This window comes from Ambystoma mexicanum, chromosome 9 (assembly GCF_040938575.1).
Source record: "Ambystoma mexicanum isolate Mex_15411 chromosome 9, UKY_AmexF1_1, whole genome shotgun sequence".
In the NCBI taxonomy this organism is placed as follows: Eukaryota; Metazoa; Chordata; class Amphibia; order Caudata; family Ambystomatidae; genus Ambystoma; species Ambystoma mexicanum.
In genome coordinates this window covers 1,345,160,160-1,345,185,106 of record NC_090931.1, presented here as the reverse complement: position 1 = coordinate 1,345,185,106, position 24,947 = coordinate 1,345,160,160, and the positions used below count along the sequence as shown (strand labels likewise).

General features: G+C 47.6%; 1 protein-coding gene across 5 annotated transcripts in view; it reads left to right on the top strand.

The window, feature by feature from the left end:
• Positions 1-24,947, top strand: part of MRAS (muscle RAS oncogene homolog) — a 174,267-nt gene that overhangs the window by 132,127 nt on the left and 17,193 nt on the right. For all 5 annotated transcript variants that reach the window (XM_069616762.1, XM_069616761.1, XM_069616760.1 and 2 more), the window contains 2 exons: positions 10,450-10,603; positions 16,467-16,566. In XM_069616762.1, coding sequence (XP_069472863.1) covers positions 10,450-10,603; positions 16,467-16,566 — 254 coding nt within the window. The remainder of the gene's footprint in view (positions 1-10,449; positions 10,604-16,466; positions 16,567-24,947) is intronic.

The following is a 24,947-nucleotide window of genomic DNA, read 5'->3' as shown; positions in this document are numbered from 1 at the left end:
CTCAGTTGGGCTATTAATTTGTGTAGCTTTACACTCTCCATCATGGCCGACACCACCCTCATCGATTGAGTGCCTTCTTCAGCCTGCCTTGTATGAGCAGCGATTGGCCTGCCTGGGTCGGCCTTAAAGCCAATCGGGGATCCAGCAGGCTGAGAAGGGCCCCCCCACCCATCAAAGGCCCACCACTAAGGCCCCTGTCTGGCCCTGTTTCGGGCCTATGTTGGACCCCCTGCCATGTCCCAGGATTTCACCCACACTGCCCTGTGAGTACCTTCCCGCACCATGGGTACGCCCATAACAACCTGGCCACTTGCACTTCTCATGCTCTTACTCTCCCCATGTTATGTTCTGGCATAACCCGCCCGGTTTACAGTTGCTCACCCAGTGCTGTTGTCATTACACTTTCCTGCCAGGACAGGTCTAATAACTCTGTGACCTCTATGCTGGTATTGTGATCTCGCACGCTGCGCTACTTTACTTTCATCTATGGATCCACACTTGAACCTTCACACAGAAGCCTGGACTCCCCTACACAGTGTTGATGAACTTTGCCCCTCAATCCGTTTCTAACACTGTATTCAAACTTTATCTCTCCCCCACTACTCTCTTACACCCCTTTGTCTATCCTATCTTACTGCCAAAATATGTTGCCTTTATGTCCTGACTGTCTGCTCTGATTCGTGAAGCCTCTCTACTTCAGCTGTTTCTATAACCTGAATCTTGCTGCGTCCTAACCTGCTGCTTTTTAGTGCTTCACTTCAAACTCGAATCTAGCAGTGCCATTTAAACCTGTGCATTGATTTGTTTCCTGCTGCGTTTTAGCGCTTCATTAGAAAGTACTCCTGACATTTACTGTGCTAAATTATTTTAATTTTGGTTATTTTGCTGTGCTAAACACCTGTGCACTGCCAGTGCCCACGCCTGTCTGATCCTAATTTCTTTTACCTCTGCTCTGCTGCCCTCACTGTGATCCTGTTATTAGTGCTGTTTTTTCTGTTCTGGTTTGCTGCTAGGCCGCCTGGTGAGCTCTGCCATGCACTGTGCAGTCCTTGGCCGTCTCCCTCCACTGCGCAACCCTGCTGATCCCTCCTCCTCTCACCCTCGTCCCTATGGTGCTCCCCATCTCTCCTATCTATTCCAACTGTTCTCCATCGCCTATCCTCCCTCTCTCTCGAAGTCTGGAAGGAAGAAACTTAAGGAGGCGCTCCTTGTCTCCAACCCAAGGCTGACCATAGCAGACACCTATCCCAATGCTACCTCCAGACAGACTGTCACTAACATTCTCTTTGTTGTTCCTTCTCCTGACCTATGGACGTCCCATATGGACTCTGTCTTCTCCCCTTTCTCTTCCTCTCCCATTAGTGGTGCTACCTGATAGGAAGTACCCACTTTGCATCATCCAGGTGCATCGTCAATGTCTATCGTAATGGCACTATCATGCCCCAGGGCTTTCAGCCCAACCTCCTCCTTCTTGACAGGCATCTACCTTCTCTTTTCAATTTCCCCCACCTCCTCTTATCTCACCACTTCCTTCTTTCCCCACTCTTCCCCCCATTCAGTGGTGGTGGTACCCAACCCCCTAACCCCATCAGAAAACATTTAAAGGGGCGACCAGCTACACATACTTCCCTCAATTCTCACTCTGCTGTCAAACACTGCTCTGTCATCTGCCACCTTCTTGAAGACCTTGAGGTCCTGGCTCTCACTGAGACATTGTTCAAGGCCAGCTCTGTCACTGCTTTTGACACCCTTCTACCCGAGGGCTACAAGATCCTATCCAATCCCAGGATCACTCTGTGTGGGGACGGAGTGGCACTGTTTTTCCCTGAGTGGGTTCCATCATTCCCACTCAATCCTACTCCTCCTTTGAATGACTAATCAGCAAGCTGTCTGTCTCTCCTATCCTCTCACTCACTCTCGCTATGATCTACAGACGCCCTGGACCTACCCTCCGTTTACTCTCGGAATGGGCAGATCTCTTCTCCTCTGTCCTGGCCTCCTCCCCTAAACTTCTCTTCCTTGGGGATTTCCACATCCATCTTGATTCTCTGGATTTGGCCACTGTACTCTTTCATGACCTCTGTGACTCTCTCCCCCTCACAATTCTTACCTCTTGTCCTACCCACTCTGCCAGAGACACCCTGGATGCTCTCATCTCTTATGATATCCCTCTCTCCAACCCTCTAACTTCTCCTCACTCCTGGTCCGACCACTCTCTCATCTCCTCCCATCTTGAGCTCCCTGGCCCCCCGATGCTACCTCTACCCACACTGCCATTATCCTTCTGTCATTCGACCGATGATTCTGGTGTCAGTTGCTGCATTTCCCGCCACCTTCATGCCTCCTCCCTCCCATGCCTTTGATTCTCCCTCCGACTCTGCCCTGGCTAGCCTCCACCTCTCTATCTCAAACATCTTGGACATCCTTGCCCCAGTCATGAGGATCCACATGAAGCCTGCCTCCAAATGCAGCTCTTGGTAGGACTCTGACATGGCAGCTTTAAAATGCAAGTGCAAAACGCGGAGTGGAAATGGCAGGCCTCAAGTTCAACTGGCCTGCCGCCTGCTCCAAAGGCAATATTGTCTCGTTTCTGCTCCCAGAAGAAGGCTCATGTCCAAGCCTGCATCACTGGGGCCACCAATAACACAGCAGAACTTTTTAAAATCTGCATGGAACTTGCCAATCCTACTGCAGTGTCCTCCTCTCCTTCTCCCTCCCATGCCCTCTGCACTGCCCTCCCACTTCTCCAAAACTCAGGACATCCTCACTGTCATCTACTCCCCACCCCGTCCCCCCTCTTCTCTTGCCTACCTTGGTCCCCCTCTGCGCCCGTCCCATACTCTCCTCCTTCTCTCCCATTGCACTGGATGAGGTCTCTAGAGTAGCCTGCTCTATGAAAGTCTCCTCTAAACAGGTTCTCCCCTGTCCTTCCAGAACCATCAAGAACAACATTGCCTCTCTCGCCCCAGTCTCGGCTGACCTCTGCAACCATTCCTTTGCCACTGGCACTTTCCCACAACCCCTCATGCACTCTCTTGTGCACCCTCTCCTAATAAAGCAGTTTTCTGACCCTTCTTGGCTGGCTAACTATCACCTCTTTTTTGGTCAAACTCATGGCAAAGCTGGTCATCCCCCAACTGACCCTCCACACTGAAATGGCTTGCTGCCTCCATGAACACTAGTCTGGTTTCAGAGCATCCAGAGGCACAGAAACTGCTCTCCTGAACACCCGTGAAGACCTGCACTCGAACCTTGACTCTAAATCTCCCTTTGTTCTGATCCTCCTTGATCTTTCTTCTGCCTTTGACACAGTCAACCACTCCATCCTCATAAATCGTCTCCATGATACCCTTGGCATCATGGACTGTGGACTGGCATGGTTGATCTCCTTCCTTTCACACTGACCCTCCCAAGTGCAAGTGGGTCCTTTCCTCTCCTCCACCTCTCTCTGTACTTGCGACGTCCCTCTGGGCTCTATCCTCTTGCCGTGAATTTTCAACATTTAACTTGCCCCTCGTGCCCACTTGATCTCCACCTTCTCTCCCTCCTAATTTCCAGTGTTATGCTGATGACACACAGCTCTTCTTTAAGCTGCCCTCTTCCTCCTCTCCTTCCTCTCTCATACCTGACTGCCTGACTGCTATTCCGGCATGGTGCTCTGCCAATGACCTCTGCCTTAATGCCAGTAGACAGAGACCCTTCTCATTGGGATACCTGCTCTCAGTTCCCCTCCATCACTCTCTGGCCACCCTCCTTGGGCCCCCTCCCCTCACCCTCTTGTGTGACAAAAACCTTGGGTTCAACCATGACTCCTCTCACTCTTTCTCTCCACATATCACAGACCTTGCCAAAACATCCAACTTTCAGCTCTGCCTTCTCCGAGGCATTCTCCCTTTCCTCACCTTTCCCCAGAAGCTCAATGTGTCCAGAGCTCTGGTTCTCTCTAGGCTGGATAATTGCAACAGCCTCTTCCTCAATCTGCCTCTTTCCTCCCTTCGCCCCCTTCAACTAATTCAGAATAGGTCTGAGAGACTTTTCCTTGGCCGTAAGCCCAGGGTCTGCATCTCTTCAGCCCTAAAATCTCTCGACTGGCTCCCAGTGACCACAAGTTTCAAATTCAAGACACTTTGCATCATCCACAAGGCTGTCTGGAGCCTGGGACCTCTCTACATCCATCTTTCTCTCTAAATACCTCCCTGCTAGAGTTCTTCGGTCCTCTAGCTCAAACTCTTTGCAGGTCAGACATTTCTCCAAGCAGAGAGTGGAGGTATATCCCTTTCCTTGACTGGTTCCTCCCTCTGGAATGTACTCCCTGACCCCTCAGACTTGAGCCAGATCTTCTTAAATTCCAGAAACGTCTCAAGACTTTCCTTTTCTCCTCTTCCTTCCCTCTTCCCCTCCCGTGTTAATGTCCCTCTGCAGCTGCGACTTGGGCCTGGTCCCTTCTGAGTCATACACTGGCCGGGCTACCCCTTACCAGTCTCCCCCAGCATCCTTACCCAGCACTTGCCCTTGGGCACCCTTCCCCGTGCTAACCCAAATCTTGTCCACCCCATCCATCGCACTTATCTGCCCTTTCACCTGGCACTTGCCCTCAGTGGCCCTCCTCAGCACTGGCTCACCCCCTCTGCCCCCCCACTCCTGCACTTAACCCCCTCCCTCCCATCCCTGAGCCCTACTTCCCTCCCCTCCCCCTGCACTTATCACCTTTGTCGTTGCACTTGCACGGTAGGATTGCTACAAGGCCACTATAACCCCATCATTGTAGTTCTCTTTTTCCTATGCCCCTGCCCCCATTGTTTGTCTTGTGGCGCCTGGAAACACTTCTGTATAGGCACCATACAAATGTTCAATAAAATAAAAGAAAGTCTGCCAAACTGCTGACAATATCATTGTTCCTATTAAACATATTGAAATCAATATCGGAAAATGGATTTGATTCTAGTGGGTGAGTAGTGGCACAGGAGTTATTACAGCTGAGCCAAAACCTGTGTGTTATACAAGTGGATAGGGAGACCTAATGAAGCATTCACAGTTCCTGGAATCCCTGGAGCACCGTGTCATTCTGTGAACCCTTCTTTGTTTTCTTGGAATTGGTTACAGCATGCCTGACAAAGCCCAACATGATGATTGGTTGTGTGTTGCTTTGGGTCAGGACGACGCTGGCTGCTCAATGCATGCGCATAAATAGGTCTGCCCTTTATTATATGTGTTATTATATCGATGGAGATCAGGGGGACCCTCCAAAATTCACCATGAATGCATTATTTATCTTGGTAAATAAGGTCCAAGCATGATAGACAGTTCTTCAGATCAGGTGGGTGTCAATGCATGCGAACATGTATGACTGTCCCTGATTGGGTGTGCTGAATTTATAATGGTTAAGGGGCACTCCCAAAACTACCAAGGCCCTATGCAATAATTGCCTTTTCAAATGTGTTTATTGTATTTTCCCAAAGATCCAAGCATATATAGAAATCCCCTTTCAACACCTGAAAGGTAGCGCTGGCAGCAAATCGAGCATTCCTTTCATAATGGAAGGCTAATCAGTCAGTACATACTTTATTTCGTTTGATAACCATAAAAGTACAGAACAATATCATAATATATAGAATAAGAGCACATACAAACAACATACCTAGACAGGTGCAAACATTCAACATTATTATCATAAAGCAATCAATAAATAAGTAAAAAAGTGTCATAAAAAGTGAGTTCTCTTTAGCGGCCATTGAGCAGCTTAGCCAAGGTTTGCCGAGAGTTTGCCCTCTTCCCCACGAGACAGGGAAAGCCTAGTCATAATAACTAGACAGTCACTACAGGTTCTCAGATGCTTGAGAATGGATCATGTCTTCTACTAACATGTATGACGGGTCTTCCAATTCCTACAGTTTGCCTTCTTCAAGGGTTGACCATCATACTGCTGTTCCCGCAAGATATGGAAGGACAATCGCCTAACCTACGAGTGAAACTATTTATAGCATTTCCCCCTAAGTGCCCCCACCACAGCAGGGTCTCCTGAAATAAAGTAAAAACATAAAACCCTGCAGCTGGAGAAACTCTTGATATGAAGAATATTCTCCCAACCTGGGTATCAGAAAGTTCTCCCACAGACAAGCTAGCAGACATCTTCTCACACTGAAGCCCTTGCTTCAGAGTCTAATTCTTCAGACCAGAGTGTGAGGGATAAGATCTCCATATTGTGGAGAACTTCTAAGTTCACCCCTGTTGACTTCTCACATAATGGCCTCCAGTGCATGGCAGAGATCAAGTCAGACCTTTTACAATTCCTGTTTGTTGAAGTGTCCATATAGTACATTACAAATGGGCACATACGATAGCCTACACTTAGAAAGTGCACACATTTCAGTTTACCACATTCAGCGTAAAACGTTTTTCATCTTCCTTTAAGTGCTTTCAGGCTCTGAATTCTCTTGAAACATGGAATAGTGAATGTGAAATGCATTCTGGCTCTTAAATTCACAATAACAGGCTCATTTCTAAAGTTTTCCCAAAGATAATTGAAACTCAAACTGTAGAATGCCCCAAAATTCTCTCTGAGTTAGGTTTACGCAGGTGCCGTGAAGTTCAAATCTAATTGCCTTTTGGGAGATGGGGGGGAATTCCCTTACATTTGACATTTTTGAGTGGTGAAATTACACTACATAAAGCGTATTTGTAGGTATTTTCTATTTATTTAGTTTAGTCTGGGTTATAGTTTAAGTTTATAAACACAATTTTCACACAGCGATTTTAAACAGTTGTCATTAACAATTCAATACGTTATTTTAAAACCATTTCAAAAAGATATAGCGGCAATATACAGAGAAATTTCATAACAATTTCCAATCCGTTGCCAACACCGCTCTAAGCATAATATACCGATGTTATACACACATTTCCCCAAAATATGATGAACAGATAACTGACAATCAATAAATACATTTTTTAAAGTTTCGACTGCAGAATTAGATTAATGGCAAAGTCTTTTCTTGATGATAAAAATGCAGCGCCGGTATAATTGAGAAACGGCCAGCTGAAACAGAAGCTGTAATAGAATTATAAAGAGTTATCAGGAGTCTGCTTCACTTTAATAGCTTGAACGTAATTCCAAAATATATAACATTCGTCACTACCTATAATTTATTATCAATAATGTACCAATTGATCTAGTTTTTTTGGTTTCTTGACGGATTCATAACAAAAACCTTTGACTCAGTAACATTCAGGCTTGCATCTAAGTCAGGCAAGTATTCCTTTAATGCCCTTAATGACCTTTGCAGGCCTATGGGGGTGTGGTCACAAAAACAATATCATCTGCATAAACTACATGACGCAATCAAATTCTTCCCAATTTCGGGGGATTGGCCAGAACATTCAGCAAAACCAAACCCAAATCACATATGTATATATCAAATAGAAATGGGGCCAGGACACAGCCCTGGCGCAGGCCACGATTAGAATGAATCCATGGCGTATCAGTGCCATGTTCATCAATTCTGACTTTCACTGTTGTTTCAAGCGATTGCAGTTTACGCCATAATCTTGTCCTAAGAACACAAAGGCCTGTGAAATATCAAGAAATTCCATATGTGTGGGTCTTTTTCCATCTTAGCTTGATTGGCCAACAGTTGTAATGTGAAGCAATTCAAGGATTTCCCTACACCCTTCTTAAAGCCAGATTGATAAAGGTCTAACCAGGCCACGGTAGATGCCCAACTAAGAAGCTCTTTCAAAATTAAACTTGCAAAAAGAAGGTATTTAGAAGGTCTTTTTTGAGGGGGTTGGTGATGATTAAAGCTGCATTAGCTAGGTAAGCATTTCCAGAAGATTTCACTTTGGCTTCCGACGGGTGTTGCGATGTCTGTGTGAATAACATTCTATCCCAGGCTCCTAAAGGTAATTTGGGCATAGTTAGGTAAGTAACCCTGGCTCCCTCTTTTCTATACATTGGGCTGCCTTTTTAACCCCTGTGCCAGAGGTCACAGTGGCCGTGCCAGGAACAGAAAGACATCTGAGCTTCTTGTTTGAGCCATGTTTGCATTCTCTTTTTCCCTCCTCGTGTCCCTCATCTTCACCCCACCCATCCAGAGAGAAGGCCTACAGGCTTGCTTACTGCCTGTAGCGGGAGAATGCAAACAGTGGTCTGTTGTTGTTTTGTGTATTGCAGTCTTTATTCAAGTATTTCAGTTTAGGTAGAGTTTCATTCTGGTGTTGGTATTGATGGACAGTGGCCACCATTTTAAAGATACTTTGGACATCAAGTTAGACATTTACCTTTTCTAAGCATTTTTGTGTTTTTTAAGCAGTGTTTTCAAAGCCGCCGGGCTCTGGAACTCCCTACCACATGCACTCAGATCAGAACCATCCTACAAGTCCTTCGGAAAAGAGCCTTAAGAACTTACTATTTACCCAAGTCCCCTCATTTACCTCTACCATACTGTCTTGATGTACGTCCTACTGTTCATGTACTGCTTTGTGGCTACTGTTCACTCATGTAACCAGCGGCCAGATGCCTGTGGCTTGAGTGAGCTTTAAAAATGAAAAATAAATCATTAAAATACAAATTGTTAATGATGTAGTGGCATTGGGGGGGCATGTTGTTAAAAACAATTCTGCTTCGCTAGTACATCAACCAGTGACCATGTAGAATGTATTTTTTTGTCAATGCTTGGATACCTGCAAGTGAATACTAAGATTATTAACTGCCTTTTAAGAAGCATTGTGAGGTTCCTTGTCTTGCCAATGAAACTAAATTGGATGTATGTTATAAAATGTGTTACTGTACAAACCCCTCATCACTCCTTCATTTGTGCATTATGCAATAAAATGGTTGATTTCAACCTTTTTAATTAACCAAAAATGCGATTTCCTAACGAAGTGCCTAGATGACGGGACTATATACATAATGAATGTATAACCCATATCAAGCTGCAAAACTACTTTTGCAGGTAAGTAATGTTTTACTTTACAGCCATGCAAAAATGGAATTGTAAGAATATTTAATGAACCCCCACTCTCTAACCTTTTGTTTACTTCTAATGTTGCCTTGCACAATAAAGTCATCCACATGTACATGTTAGTTGGTGCTATATAATGAAAAGAAAAGACAAGGTTACGTATGTGCTTTAAGACCATTCATTCTTTTTTTTCGCCAAAGAGTTTACATTCATGTTATCAAAACATGTGTCAACCTTTTTTGTTCCAAAGATAGCTGTAGGATTTTTAAGCAGCGTTCCCAAAGCGCCACATTTACAATTTCTATTACTTCTTGGCACTACTGGCTGTAAGGGAGGCAAGAGGCCGTTTCAACAGGGATGGGATGTTTTCCTTCTTTTGACAATCTTCTGACTCATGGAGGAGTTCAGAGGCAATACACAGGAAACAAGCATTGACCAAGGCACTCATGTTGTCTTTAGTGTAAACATTTGCCAGGCAGTCACCATTTGCTAGCTATTAATTGCTCTGGTAGTTGCATCCTATGACAAGTTTTGCTTTCATATACTAGCTGTTTCCATCAAAAGCCAAGGTTCCCTCAGCATTGCAAAGGTTTTGCCATCAAATGTGTGAATCCTTACATCATTACCATGGATTCCCATCCTATTCCAGGTACTCATGTCTTTGGCCACGTCCCGTGATTCTGGGGGGCTAAGTGGAAAACAGCTTCACAACTGCAGCATTGTGCAATAAGAACACACACCTGCTCTCCCCATTCCTTGGGAGCATTCCATTCACTAGACAGTAGTTCATGTAACGTGCATCCTTTAAAGAGGAACTACTTTACATGTGGAAGGATGCACACATTATAGAATGTTTGGTGTGTAGTAGTTAATCCAGCCAATATTCCCTGCACTCTAGTTGCAATAGGTGGCTGTGCCAACAGACTGTCAAAATGAAACAGATAAGAGGATTGGGGGGCAGGGACAGGCGGAAGATTTAGAATGATTTAACTGGTGCTAATAAGGAATTACTGGTTCTCAGATAGGTTTCTATGCTGTGATCTCTTTATAAAAGTAAATGGCTAATAAGTGGGCTTCATGTAAAGTATTATTTTCTTGACCTCAGTTAAGCCCCCCTCAGAGTACAACCCAGCCAAGCTGCCTTTTAGGAAACTCTTAAAGTGCTGTGTTCATGCAAGAGCTCAAGACCCAGAAAGAGACAATGTAATGAACCCTCATTACCAGTACCCAACTAGATCCAGTGTCTGCCTGAGCTATTACCATATGCTATATTATACATTGTTTATGCTGTGCTAAATAATTGCTGTAGTGTCTTCAAAGCACAGCGAGTTGTCTGGCAGTTATCCAAAATACGTGTTGGCGGCTGTAACTGATCTGAATACCCCCTTTCTTAGACAGTTTGACAATTTGCTACTGCTCTGTAGTACATATTGCAATACTTCCAGCATCATGAAAGACTGATATTGTTTTTATCTCCATTCCTTCGCAGTTCTCGATACGGCAGGCCAGGAGGAGTTCAGTGCCATGCGGGAACAGTACATGCGCACCGGAGACGGGTTCCTTATCGTCTACTCTGTTACTGATAAGGCCAGCTTCGAACACGTGGACCGGTTCCACCAGCTCATCCTCCGGGTCAAGGACAGGTGAGCTCTATGGGAAACGTGCTCATGCGATATGTCTTCCCAACTGAAGTACAATAGCTGGGTTTGTAAGATTGCAAATGAAGGATGCAACTAAGGGATGCAACTGAAGGAGGCAACTGAAGGATGCAACTGAAGGATGCAACTGAAGGATGCAACTGAAGGATGCAACTGAAGGATGCAACTAAGGGATGCAACTGAAGGATGCAACTGAAGGATGCAACTGAAGGATGCAACTGAAGGATGCATGCTTCTGGTCTATCCCTTAATCTCTACTCCGTCATCATGGCTGGCTCCTAGAAATCCTCTTGTATTCATTGAAGGGAGAAGTTGAAGTACATTGAAATTGGTAGGGAAAACTGCAAGACCAACGCTGGAGTCCCATGCACCAATGGAGAGCGGCCCGCACTGCACCCCCTTCTATTAGCCCCACTTAAAGCTTTCTTATTGTTTTTAACACTTTTTCATTGTTTTGAATGGAAGTGCTTGCTCTTCCCGTCTACAATCTTTGAAAAAATGTTGACGGTGTCTTACAGTTTTTATGCCACCCCCAGATGTGGATGTTAAAATAGATAAATTCAGAGGCTGCACATCCGCGTAGTGATAGGGAGGTGTTTTCAGTGCTGCCAGAAGTGGACACATCTGACACTGTCCCAGCAGGAGCTAAAACCTTCATTATTCTACAAATTCTGTTGGTTTTACAAATTCAACCAACACAGTGGTGAGCCCCTAAACCCCCCAAATGTTTAAGGCATGTGAAGAAAATAGATTACAGCCATCGGGCTAACAAGAAGCATAAATGCAAGTCAGTATATCCAGATGATTAGACTTTAACGCTCTCTTTGCAGTGTAGTTTTACGCACGCTTCTGCTCCCTTCGCCAGCTTCTCTTAGTATACTGTCCAGCTTCTCTGCTACATGCTGTCTCCGCGTCTCTCTTTCTCATAAGTCCGCCAGGCCTGTTAGTCTCCTCTGCGCTCTACTCTAGGGTCTCTTACCAATCGGACCTCGTAAGTCGGGTTCAATGCTACCTGTTGCCCCAGGTTTCTCTTTCCAGTCGGTCCCCTACACCTGGTCGTCTCCTCCCCACTGTACTCCAGTAAAGTCTGGTTGGATGCTGCCAATGGACGAGTTACTTTTACCGGGGAATGCAGTTAGCACGGATGTTGTCTACTTCCTTATTCTTACCTGCCAGCGTCCAGATGTTGGCACTGGTATCTGCTTTATTAAAGAGGCGTGCTCCCTAACTTCCCTGATTGCAAATGGCCGCCTTCAGCGCATTTCAGAGTGCAATTGCAGGAGCCCACTGTAGAAATGTCAAAATGGCGGGAGTTTCGCTCGTGTTGAGCTGGAACGAGCCTAGGAGGGCGTACTCTGCCAGCTGTGCGGCAGCCTATTGATTCCTTGCTACTATCGCATTTTTTTCTCCAAATTGTGTTAATTTTATGCAGCTCCAGTACGCTCGACATGAAAAAAGATACCAAGAGTCATAACTTTAATTGGCAGGCTTCACGAACATTCTGAACAGAGTGCCAGAAGCAACTGAGATATCTGGCCTCACTACACAAAGTGTTGTTTTATGACTTTTTCATCAATATGGAAAGATTCTCACTTTGTGAATCACCTGCAATTTTAAGAATGCAAACTAGCGCCGCTCATGGATGCGTGCGGTGCGTGGGTTGAGCCGGGTGATGATGCACTGGAAAATGCTCTAAAGTATTTATTTACAGTCCCACCTCCTCTCCTTCCCACCTGAACCTTCTCGCTCCCGCCTCAGTTATTTGCCACATTGCTTTAGATCTGTTCCTTGACAGACACATTAAAGTGGTGTTGACTTGCTTGCTTTGCATGCACCACATGTGGCATTTATGAACTTGTGTTATACATATCCTCTTCACTCATGTGCCCTTTCATACATGTGTACCAGACAAGTCTGTAGCAGCTTCCCTGCTTGAATGCATGGTCGTATGTACACACGGAAAACCGAACATCCCAAACTGTCCCATTTTCAAAACACAGCCTCCTGTGTGGACCACACACATGCATGGATACACTGACTAGGGAACTAACAGAATTCATTATGTGTAAAGAACAGACCTCTAAGTAAACACATACCACAACACAGTGACACAGCATTCACACACAAGAACTGTAAATTCCTAGATGGTATGGACAACTGGTCCTTGCAATGGTAGCCAAAAAATGTGTCGACCATGGGTTGCAAAGCCCATTCCTGACGATCTCAATCTGCTCCATGTTTTAAGGATAACCACAAGTACATTACATAGTACGGTGATATAATGCAATCTGAGCAAAGGTAAAGTTAGTGAGAGGAGTAGGAGACAAGGTGCAAAACCAAAAGCGTTTGAGTAGCAGGTGGACTCACCAGTTTTCTGTTTTCCTGTATCATTCTAGTGCATTATGGTTAGGGCACGTTTGGGTATATGTATCCAGAGGGGAACCCCAGGTGTGGATATACTGCTTGGTCTGTTATCAACTTGGGGTTCCCCTGACATGAAGATGGTTTGGGGGTTGCTGGGTTCTGAATGTGGTGTGTTGGTGGAGGAGATGCACAGTTAGGATGCCGTTGGTAAGATCAGGCGTGAGGGCTAGCAGCAGACGTTAAGCTGCCGTGGTTGGGCAGGAACCGAAAGAGTGTAATGTAAGTTGGAAAGAAGAATGGGGAGCAGGTGAGTGGGTGGATGGATAGAAGGCAGGCGCTGGACTGAGGAAGCTTGACAGTTTAGAATATGTTTAAGAGGCTTCTGAGGCACACTGGGAGCCAATGCACAGGATTTGAATTTGATTCTGCTTTTGACTATACGGCAGAGATCTTTGAAGTATCATCAGGAGTTTGGCTACTGTATGTTGTACACTCCATAGCTGACTTAAAGACCAGTGTGGGGGACCTCAGTAAATGGTGTTGATATAGTCCAGTCTTCAGAGTAATAATACAATGACTGTCATTAGGGTTCTTTGTGAGAATGACCGGTATGCTGTGATGCGGCTAATGGACGATATATGGAAAAAGCAGCTTCTTCTTCATGCTTTGGTTTCAAGGTGAGGCAATTGTTGGAAAACCACGATTTTTAACAGTTTGTCTTAGGTTCAGGACAGGTTTCCATCTCTTAGAGCCAAGGGATAGTTGTTAGGTGTGCTTTTATGCTGTGACATGATGATTTTCCTTATTTATTTTATTTGTGACCAATCAACTTCCAGGGCACCAGTGGTCCAGGGATGAATATCGGTTTCTAAACCATCAATCAACCCCACGCCTCTAGTACAGCAGAAGGGAACCAAACAGATTGGAAACACAAGTAAATTATAAGACTTCCTTGTCCAATTTTGGTTACATGGACGGAACAGCAGGCTTATCTCTGCAAGGTCATGGATCGTTGACTAGTTGCAACACAATGAAAATAAAATGATTACCCAATGATAAAAGGGACTGTCCAGTCAAGGTTGTATAAAAATATCTACTTTATTATTACTACAACAGGCAGTTCTAGCACACTACAATTACAACCCACACTGTAAAGGAACACAGAGGACAGACAGTTCCTCAAAGGAAAGGGATTCACTCTGGATACTCGCAGGAGGGTAGTTGGTAAAGCAATCATTCTTACTATTCAAGGTTATTTGGTTTCAACACCAAAGGGGCAAAGGGTCGTAACTGTCTCCAGGGGCCTTCCTAAAAGGACCAGGGGGGCAGCACCACAATGTACCTGGTGCTAAAGAAGGTCTTGGTGCTTGACAGCGTCAATGCAGTTCCAGGCCACTTCGCAGCCCGTGAGACAGAGTTAGTGGTGGGAGACAGTTGTGGGTATTAGGCGGCAAGCAGTTTGGCAAGCAAGGCTAGACGGACGTCAGCAGGCTGTCCTGCGCAGTGGCTCGGGGCCAAGAATCATTGTCTCTGTGATGGTTGGCGGATCTGAAATGCTGGTCAAGGCGTCCCGGATGGCTCTGGCGACTGTAGTATGACAATAGTCAGCGGTGCAGCCGGATGCGGTTTGAGGATTCGACTGTCTCCAAATTGTCCTTACAAAGATGGACGCTGGATGATGCTTGTGTGGCACTCCTCCAAGGTTCTTTGCGGGCCTTGTGTCCTTTCAAGGCGGACGGCCCAAAGCTTAAGAGGATGTTAGCAGGCAACGCCATTGTCCTTTGTCCAGAGACTCTCAGGCATTTCCCACCTAGGAAGCTCGCTGTCAGAACCTAGCAGGGCACGCTGTGTGCTTGCTCGGTACCGGTTCTGGAGCTGCTGGATAGGTCCTTGAGTCCATTATCTTCCTCTGTTCCCTGGTAGATGTTTTGGGGAGAGATCTTACTTCCCTCTTGGAACTCCTGGCCTTCTTTCACTTTTGGAAGATGTAAGGTAGACTGTATCTTCAGCTTTGGTCCAAATGAGTCCTTCCTCTTACTCCTTGGGAAATCTTCAGATGATCTGATCAGTGAGGGGTACATCCCTCTTTTAAAGCCAAATGGGGCCCAGGGATTGGTGTAGACCAAGCCTAACTTAACTGAGCCAATTCTGGGTCTCCACAAACAATCTTCATTGATGCTTCTGGTCAGAATCAGAGCGCTTTGCAAAAGGCAGGGAAAGCATGACAACATATACTTCTAAGTCCCACCATCTTTCTGTCTGCTGTAAATCAAAGTGTCTCCCTAATTAACTGAGCCCCATGCAGCGCTTGATCACAACACAGAAAGTAGGGGGTTGCAGGCAGACTTTCGTCTCCAACAATTCACATACTTCCCTGTTCTGAAAGCAGTGGTTCCAGACAGGACAGGCCCTTTCATACCAAGGAGGGTTGTTAATACAATTTGACGCATTGTATTACAAAGAGATGTTGGAGTCTGGTCTCCATTGTCACTTCGAGTACCCAGGCCTTCCCTGAGGCCTGCTAATTAACATTCTTCAGTATTCGCCGCCACCAGCAAGGTTTGACAATGGAGATGCAAATCCATGGGGCCTTGAAATTCTAATCAAGCTGCCCACGGCCAAAGGCTTTTGATGTTCCCGCGGCTGTCGGGTGTCAGCTACACATGACAGGGGAGGGTAAATTGTGTCCTCCCAGAGTACATGACTATTTCTCTGCTGTGTGGTGAGTGTGGAAAATATGAGCGGGAACGGCCCCACGTATTTTCGGAGGTTGATATCCCATCATTCATTCTTTTAAACAAACAAAAAAAGCCCAGGCAAGCGCACTCTTCCTGTGCGGATGGTTGAATCCCTCACTATTTATTTATTTATAACGCGCCTACGGTCCATAGGCATAGAGACCTATTGTCCATTTCAGAAGTAATCAGTTTGTGGTTGTGTCGGAATCTATTAGTGAGTGGCTTCTGGCGAGGTCCGGATGGCGTATTAATGAGATTTGGGTGCATTTGTACACAATTTGGGTGTCACCTACAGCATGGTTGTAACAGGTAAGACCTGATTTTTTATAATATAATTATTATGGTATTTATTGCCTGCGATTTCCACGAGTACTGTCTTGTAAATATGGCAAAGAAGCGCCGAGTGGCTCGAGCCGTGCCGTAACCCGCAAGTGATATGGAGGGTACAACAAACATGCCTGTGCTCGGGGCATGGTTGTTGACTGCTTAGCCGTCACACCTGGGAGCGAGAAGACTCCACATTCTGCTGTGCATCAGAACAAGCATGTCATGGCGCAGGTGCCGCTGGGCCCCTCCTGCTTACAAAATACAGAAATGCGCCATTGTTGCCTCGTGCTTCACGATTTGCTGAATTCTAGGCTCGTAATTTTAACATAGTAACATACTTGGTAGCCTGAACCTCTGGCTCAGATGGAAAGGATTTGTGGCGTGTATTTCATGCACCTTTCTCTTCCGTTTCTTTTCAGGGAGTCCTTTCCAATGATTCTGGTGGCTAACAAGGTCGACCTGGTGCACCTGAGGAAGATCACGAGCGACCAAGGAAGAGAGATGGCGGCGAAACACAACGTAGGTTGATCGCGTTTATTAATATGTCACGTGTTCTTATGCGTGTGCCTGGCTGCGATTCCAGACATTAAAACGAGTTGTCATGTTAATAAGCTTGTGTACAGTGCCCATCACCACCATAGCGCTCTGTATTGTGTTACTCAAAAGAATAGGACTTGAGAAAGAGTGGGGCTGACGATCCTTTACCGGCAGATATGATCGGTTATTTATAACGCTCTTAATACCCAGAGGTTTCTAAGCACGGACCCGGGGAATCGAACCTGTGGTGCTGCGTGTCTTGCTTCCAAGGTGAGCACGTTGCCCCTGAGCTATCCTCCCGAGATAGATGTGGGTCTGTCGATAATTGCACTGGTGAGTTTAAGGATCCAATTTTTTTAAAATAAGACCCCCGCCCCCATTATAGAAACACTGTTTACACTGTTTATTGTGTATGTCTTGCTTGGTTATAAATGTACTGCAGTATGCGCTGCCATTGTTGCAGTGGACTATTAGTGAGGTCAGAATTGGCGTTCAAACAGGTCGCAGGATCGATGACTCAGCATTTCATCCTTCATAAAAAATGAGTACCAATTTCTATAGAACAATGAGCTCCCTGCACTCGCCCAACTCAACACACTTTGGGGTGCTTGAATCCGGACCCCAGCAATCTACTGTTCTATGTACAGCACCTCAATTTCGAGAAGCACTGTTTAAAATAAAAATGTTCTTTGTAAGGTGCTTCTGCGCCATTAGCCCCTTTAAGTGCCAGGGGGTCACCTATTCATAGTGAATTCCCATAAGGTTTCATTGTAGGATCCGCCCACAGGGGCGTTGCTAGGGGGGGGCTAAGGGGGCTATAGCCCCTGATCTTTTGGTTGTAGCCCCGGATAGAATCTCAGGAGCTACAGCCAAAAGACTAGCTAGCCCCCAGTCCCAAAGGTTCCGACATCAGTTTAGCCCCGGGTCTTTTCCAGACCTAGCAACTCCCCTGTCCGCCCAGATGTGCAATTTAATGAAAGGTACGTTTGCACTATGGCAAACATGCCCCTGCGCGGCACTTCTCCCCTTCCACGTCCCTGCACTTGCGCTATCTAAATGACGCAAGGCCTAGTAAAATCATTGTTTTGTCCTCCCTCTGTTTCCCCCTCCTTGTCTTGTCGCGCCTAGAAACCCTTGTGTACAGATGCTTTATAAATTCCATATCATGTCATTAAAGCAATATAGGTCAAACGGAGTGCAAACTATGCCCGTGCCATTGACCTCATGTGGGCTAATGTTTGCAAAAATAGACTTTACGATGAAGCTAGAACTAGAGCTAGTTATTGCAAAAGCCATTCAAATAGAATGGACCTTTAAAATAAATAAGTTCGACCGACTGCGTCTCTAAATATGATATCCCTAGAAATCTGGCCAGAAAAGGGGCCTATTCACAAAGGCCCCACCACTGCCATCGACTTGTGTGGCCTGGGCATGTTTAAAAGCAGTCCAAAGCTTTGAGCCTTCCAGAAATGTGTTTATGAAAAATGTTGTAAGATTTCTCTCTCCGCAGGCCTCTTGAACTCTCTCCTCTGGGGAATCGTGCCTGTAACGCGACCGAGGAAGGGCGAGGAGGAGGAGGGTGGGTGTCGAAGCTTTGGGAAGGCGTGCTTTTCATCAGGGAGGCCTGAGGTGCTGCTGAGCTGTTTCATCTGCACCCCCAGGCACCGGCGTATGAGAGGGATCCACGTACCAGAGGGCGCAGCCACTGCCTGCGGGTCTCTGCTGGAGGGCCGCCCAATCGGCAGGGAGTGCCTCGGTCTTCATTCCCACTCTTTTGCTGTGAGGTTAATATGCAAGAAATGCAGGCTTGGAGAGTGACGCATAGCACGCTGCCCTCGTTTGCTAGTCGCTAGACGGGTCCGTCTGTGGCCTGCGTGTTTTGTGTGTCGTGAAGCAATGCCGTGGTTTCTACTCAAGCACATTGCATAAGGGTTCAGTGGCCCTCAGTTCTTTTTATAACGGGAAGCCTGTTGTGGCTTCCGCACCCTGCCTTGAACCACATGCAAACCTGAATTCTTATTAGTGCCAACAACATAGGAGATCAGTCATCTACTCAAAACAGCTACTAAACCAAAGTACTAAGCTGCGATCTGCTAGGGGAGACTGCTGCCATAGCTTTCAACACACCCGCTTCTGGCGAGTGTTGTGGTGGCCTGCCTCCGGTCACCGGGGTGGGCCACAGACAGGGTCGGGATCACCCGACGCGGACGGTTCAGCTGCAGGCTCGCAGCGAACCTACTGCAGGGAACACCCTGCTTAGCTCGGATCACCGGGCAAATCACTGCTGTTGGGGTCACCCAGAAATTGGTGGCCTCGGCCTGGGGGCACCCGGGCCGGGGCAATCAACACAGGCCACAATCACGTGGCCTAGGCCCCACACTAATAAAGCCACACAGACACAAGTTGCCGCTTCCTGGGGCTCTACTGCTCTGCCGTGTGCGTGCCAGCAGAGCCCCTTTTATTAGAGAGGTGTCATGACGATGTCATGACGCTCTCTCGCACCAAACCACTAGACGCACACACAACATCCCTCCTTTATTATAACAAAAGAAAAATCACCCTCCACTACAAAATAGAAACCTTCGACTAGGTCTAACTTGGTGCATTCTAGTACTCGGACCCATTCTGATCCTACATCATCACTGCAAACAGAAGGTGCATTCCAGTCCAGGCACCACCTAATAACTACTCAAAACCTTGAACTTTAAACAAGGCAACCAAACAGGTGTGTTCCAGTCCACCCACCACGGGGCCCGAAAGTGGGCTGTTCCAACTCACAAAATTCTGGGATCGAACTGGCCATTGGCACTGCTGCAGGACAGGAAGAATATATTTTCTTCATCTTCCTCCTACCCCACATCAAACTGCATTCTCCTTTGGTCTTCTGCCACTTGGACCACAGCCACCCTGGGGGTCTTTCTCCCCTTCGACTCACTCCCCCCCGATGTCCCCACCATGCTGGCTGGCATCGGGCCGAGGCACACCTGTGCAAAGTGATCGACCGTCCCGCACCTCCCACAGATGTGTCCTTTAGCAGGGCAGTCCTGCGGATGTGAAAGATCCCACCTGCACTGATGGCATATTGTGGCACCAGGGTCTCTCCTTGGCAAATCTGCCCTCCTCACTGGCTTTCCTCTTTGCCACTTGCCGAAAGCTGACACCTCCTCCAGCTTGATCCGCTGCATGGTGACTTCCAGCTTGAGGTGTTGTCTGGATAAGTCCATGACTGAGGCCCGCACCTCTGCCAGCTCCTGGGCAGGGCCCAGGTCTAGTATCCGTTCGAGGGTTAGCGCTGGGTCCCTCAGGACTTGCTTGCGCAGCTTTGAAGAACTGCAGCCGTAGATGATCTGCGCCCTGGTCTCGTCCTCCTCAAAATTGCCCAGGGCGCAGGACAGTGCAATGCCACGCAGCTTCCTGCGAAATGCATCGAGGCTCTCCCCCTTCCTCTTGCCTCGCACACCTCATCCTGAACCGTTCATAGTCCCTGTTGACCATGGGCCTGAAATATTCGTTCAGGGCTGTGATGGCCTTGTCATAGGACTGATCCATGGGCTTTAGTGTCTTGAACAGCCTCTGGACGGCCAGTCCGGTGGAGTACAGGAGAGTTGGGCGTTTGCCTGAGTCCTTCATTTCAACCGCCTCAAAGTATAACTCCAGGTTCTCTACCCAGGCTGTCCATGGGGTCCCAAACTGGCAGGCAAACCCAGCACGTCAAAGTGATGTAGTGGCGCAAGCTGTCCTTGACATACCCCCTCGTTGTCGTCGTGTCATGATGAACACTGGGCGGGGTGCGGGGCGTGACCACTGCTGGTGAGTCCTAGGGTGTGTTCATAGTCAGCGGGCCTCGGGTGACTTGACCCCTGTGGAAGTCATTTAAAGGCGCACAAGCACTCCTTGAGGAGCCCCTACCTCCTGGGGGAAAGGTTGAAAACCTAAATAGAGGAATGACACTCTCTATCCCCTAGAGGCCCGGGCACTAGGACCCTTCACCACTCCCCACGGAGGGCCTTCTTCCTCCTGTGTAGAGAAAAAGAAAGGACAAGGCGTTCTTTCCTGGCCCGTTGTGGAATGGGAGAGACCAAAATATAGTGTTCCTCTTCTCCCTACTGTGACTGGGTTCACCCCTAGCACCCCCTCAGCCGGGCCAGCTGCCCAGTATGTTGAATTCACGTCACAGCTGAGCCCGGATTCACAGGCCACGCCCCTTCTTTCAGGCCATAGTACGGGGAAGAGGGAATGTCCATAGGCTTTCTCTTTCATATTTATTTTTCCTAACAAGTCCAAACTAAGAATATTTTTCACCCTTGTGCAGCCCGGGGCTAGATGGGTTGCTCTCACCTCCCCACTCCGGGTGGGATGTCACAGCTGTTCACTGCCACGAGCCTGGTCGATTAGGCCCCACCCCTCTTGTTTGTTCTGGGCGGCCCACACGGCGGGCAGCCTCCTTCCAAACCCGGTGCACTGAAAACCAGAGGAACAGTGTTTTATTTCTCTTGCAATGTCCACTCGACCTTCACCAGTCGGCCGGAGTCCTAATGGGGCCTGCTTGTTTCCACAGACATACTCCCTGTGGGGCCGACGGGGAACAAGCTCCGCCCCTTTCCTTTGTTCTGGGAAGACCACGCGGCTGGGCAGCCTCCTCAGCCACGTGGCCGCCGCCACCACGAAAACAGCCTCCACCACCCCAGCCGCAATTGCCAGCACCAGGCGACCTGTGCTTGTGTTCAGTGCGAGGTTCCTGGGCCACCAGCTGCGCAGCTAAGGTCCCCACAGTCCCCTGCGGCTGACACCTCAGGGAGGACCGCTCCACGGGCTCCAGCAGCACACACACAACACGGTGCATGGGGCCTAGCCCGCCCTCGTCGCCAATGTCGTGGCCCGCCCCAGGTCACCGGGGTGGGCCACAGACAGGGTTGGGATTACCCGACACGGACGGGTCAGCTGCGGGCTCGCAGCGAACCTACTGCAGGGATCACCCTGCTTAGCTCGGATCACCGGGCAGACCACTGCCGCTGGGGGCACCCAGCACTTGGTGGCCTCGGCCAGGGGGCACCCGGGCCGGGGCAACCCACACAGGCCACGATCAAGTGGCAGAGGCCCCGCACCAATAAAGCCACACAGACACGAGTTGGCACTTCCTGGGGCTTTGCAGCTCGGCTGTGTGTGTGCCAGCAGAGCCCCTTTTATTAGAGAGGCGTCATGACGATGTCATGACGCTCTCACACTAAACCACTAGACCCACGCACAACAGGTGTCACCAACCAAATGTTTCCTTCACCTGCCCAACCGCCAGCTCCTTTGTTTCGTCCGGCTAGAACACATTTTAATTCTAACATTACGACCATGGTCAAAACCTATATTTTACAGGGGTTCCTGCTGGCCATCTTTTGGGAAGACATTCTGTTTGCACAAGTAGTTACTGATTGTGGGTGGGCTCTGGCCCATGCATACTGATCACCAGTGCTGGAAATGGAAAACATTTATTGTGGGAACCGTCACTTCTTCGGAGGGGCTGGGCTTTGGGAAGGAGAGGGCGGGACCAAGGGGTATGGCCCACAGCCAGATTGCTCAACAGACTCTTTCGCTATAGAACTCAATCCTTGCGATTTGCATAAAAGCAAAGAGCATTATGGGAACAACATAATGTCCACAATTTTAAATGTTCAACATGCCTTATAGTGATTCATTAAGAAAATCTTTTGAGCAAATAATGGACTCCTCTGTTTTGATTGGTCACAATATTAATAATAATAATAATATTCACCCTAATAAAGAGATGCCTATAGAATGCAGGACATATACACCAGATTGAACAACTGTAATACTGTATATGAGGCTTTGGCATTTTTGGTGTGTGTATTCTGAATGTTCGTAACAGAGAGAATTCTTTAAGGCACAACATACGAATGGGTTGTGCTACATCAGGCAAACTGCTTTCAGGAGACTGTCTGCTGCAATATTCGTGTTTGGGACTCACTGGGTGTGATGATGATGATGATGGTGATAGGTTATTTATAGTGGGCTTAATACCCAGAGGTTTCTAAGCGTGGACAGGGGATCAAACCTGTGTTGCTCCGTCTTGTCTTGCTTCCAAGGCGAGCACATTGTCAAGCTCCATCACAACAGTCACTTTTGTTTTTTGTGACCTCAGGATTTGGCACGATCTCTCCAGCAGTTTAACAGACAGCGGCAGTCCTTTCTATCATATCCCCAACAGGGGTGTGAGGGCCCGCAGGCCTACGCATGCCAGCCAACAAATACACAACCACTCAGGAATGTGATGTACAGAAAACTAACTATTCGTGCACCTCGCGGGCTCACATAACCTTCAGTCATGTGACTGGACTTGGTGCGCAGGCTACGTTATATCTCCTCCCAAAATAGCATCGTCCTACCCCATTTCTTCAATCCATCGTCTTGACTTCTGAATGGTGTGGCAGGGTCTGTCCTCTGCTCAGGGTTGTGCTCCTCTTTCAGGCTGTGCTCCTTCAGGATGGGCTTGCTCCTCTTCATCCGATTCCTCATCTCCTGAGTTCCAAGATGTTTCCCTCACATAGGTTTCGTCCTCACTCGATGTTTGGTTGGTCTGGGACATGCCATTGCAGATCTTCCTGAAGAATGGGCTATTCCCCGTTACTTTCCAGCCTGCTCTCTCTGCCGTGACCATGGATCCTTTAATTCTGGTGATGGTCAGTGGCCTGGGGTCAAACAGCGGTGTGTCCTTGTGGGACTGCATCTGCCGCACTAGGACGTAGTCACCAATCCTTAAATTAGCTTCCCAAGGTTGGCTCCTGTGGTCTGCGTATTCCTTCATTTTGTCTTTGGCTTTGTCATCCCTGCTTCTCGCCTCCTGTACTTGTGGGCTCCCTTCACTTGGTTGGGCTTCACGGGGTAGCCTTGAGCTCACAGGCTGTGTTCTGTTTTCTAAGCTTGGGAATGCAACGCCTTTTACCAATGGGTTCATGCCTGGGCAGTGAAAAGGAAAAGCAACAGGTTGCTGTTCCAGGTACACCTGTTATCAAATGGCGGGTATTAGATACAGAGGCTACAACTGAGCAGCACTATGTGACTACTGCACACCTCTGACACGGGGGGGTGTGTGTGTGTGTGTGTGTGTGTGTGTTTATCCGTCCTTCATGTGGTGCCCCACTTTTGCAATGTTGGTCGAAGTTATGTCGTGTTGATTTGCAACTCGAATTCAGCCCCATCTGTGTAATAACTTGTTTGAAAATGTGTCTCTGCGCTGCCACGTTACTTGACTTTGTCATGTGTGGCAGGACAAGTTCGCCTGGGTCCAAATGGCATTTATATGTTGATGGCAAAAACAATGTCTGCAACATTCCTGTTTACCCCCTATTGAGGGCCAGAGTAAAGATGGCGTGTGAAGAAGTACGTGGGACCCCAACCCCTGTCATAAAAAAAACAGGAATTCGGCAGTGGGTGTTTTTGCCCACGACCTAAAAAAGCTGAATTTGAACATAGATCCGACATGACATCACTTTAGCTCCATGGGGATACGGAGCAGTCAAGACACAGCAGGTACATCTTTGACTCTTTGGGCCATGTGGCAGCCACCTGTGATTCAGGACCCCAACTGGGGCAAGATATATGCCGGACAATAATCCTGAACAGATATTCGATTTGGTGTGCTCCAGATGGGAGCCTATTCTAGATGGCGATCCCTCGCTCTTGTTCCCAGCACATGCAGTAGGATCTAGGGAAAGCAGATGGAACCTCACAATGGTCCAGGCAATAATTCCACCCTTTTGCCCATTTCCCTCAATGCAGGAAGACAAGGGTGTTCAGGTTTTTGAGTTACATTATTGAGTCTGGTGGGGTACCACAAGGGTGGGTTATACCCGCCCCATTGGCCAAAGTTAGTAACTCTTTGATGGTTTATCTTCTTAAGCAGCAAGAAGTGGAATGAGCCCACTCTATGCCCTGGTCTCGGTGGATGGTGTTAATGGGTCTTTCAATCCAACGTGCATTTTGCAGCCCAGGCGTGTACTTTGCAGCTATACTGAGTATTTGATCTGTGTATTCTGTTTTGATCAGGGTCAAAGATCCATTTAGAAGTGCATTTAATGTATGCCAACCAGTGGCATAACACAGACATGTTGGGGAAAGTTGCTGGGATGGCCACCGCCCATAGACATACATATCCCAGTCTAGTGGGACCTGAATAATACCTACACCCTCCCCTCCCCCCGTGTGCCGCAAGAGTGTCGACTCTATCCCCTTGACAGCACTTGTCTTGACATTATTATGGGATTCCTGTTTGAAAGATGACTTGGTTTGATTGTTGTAGGAGCTGTTAACCTCTCCCACCACTACAAAACCGAATTTGATGTGCAACAGGGTGG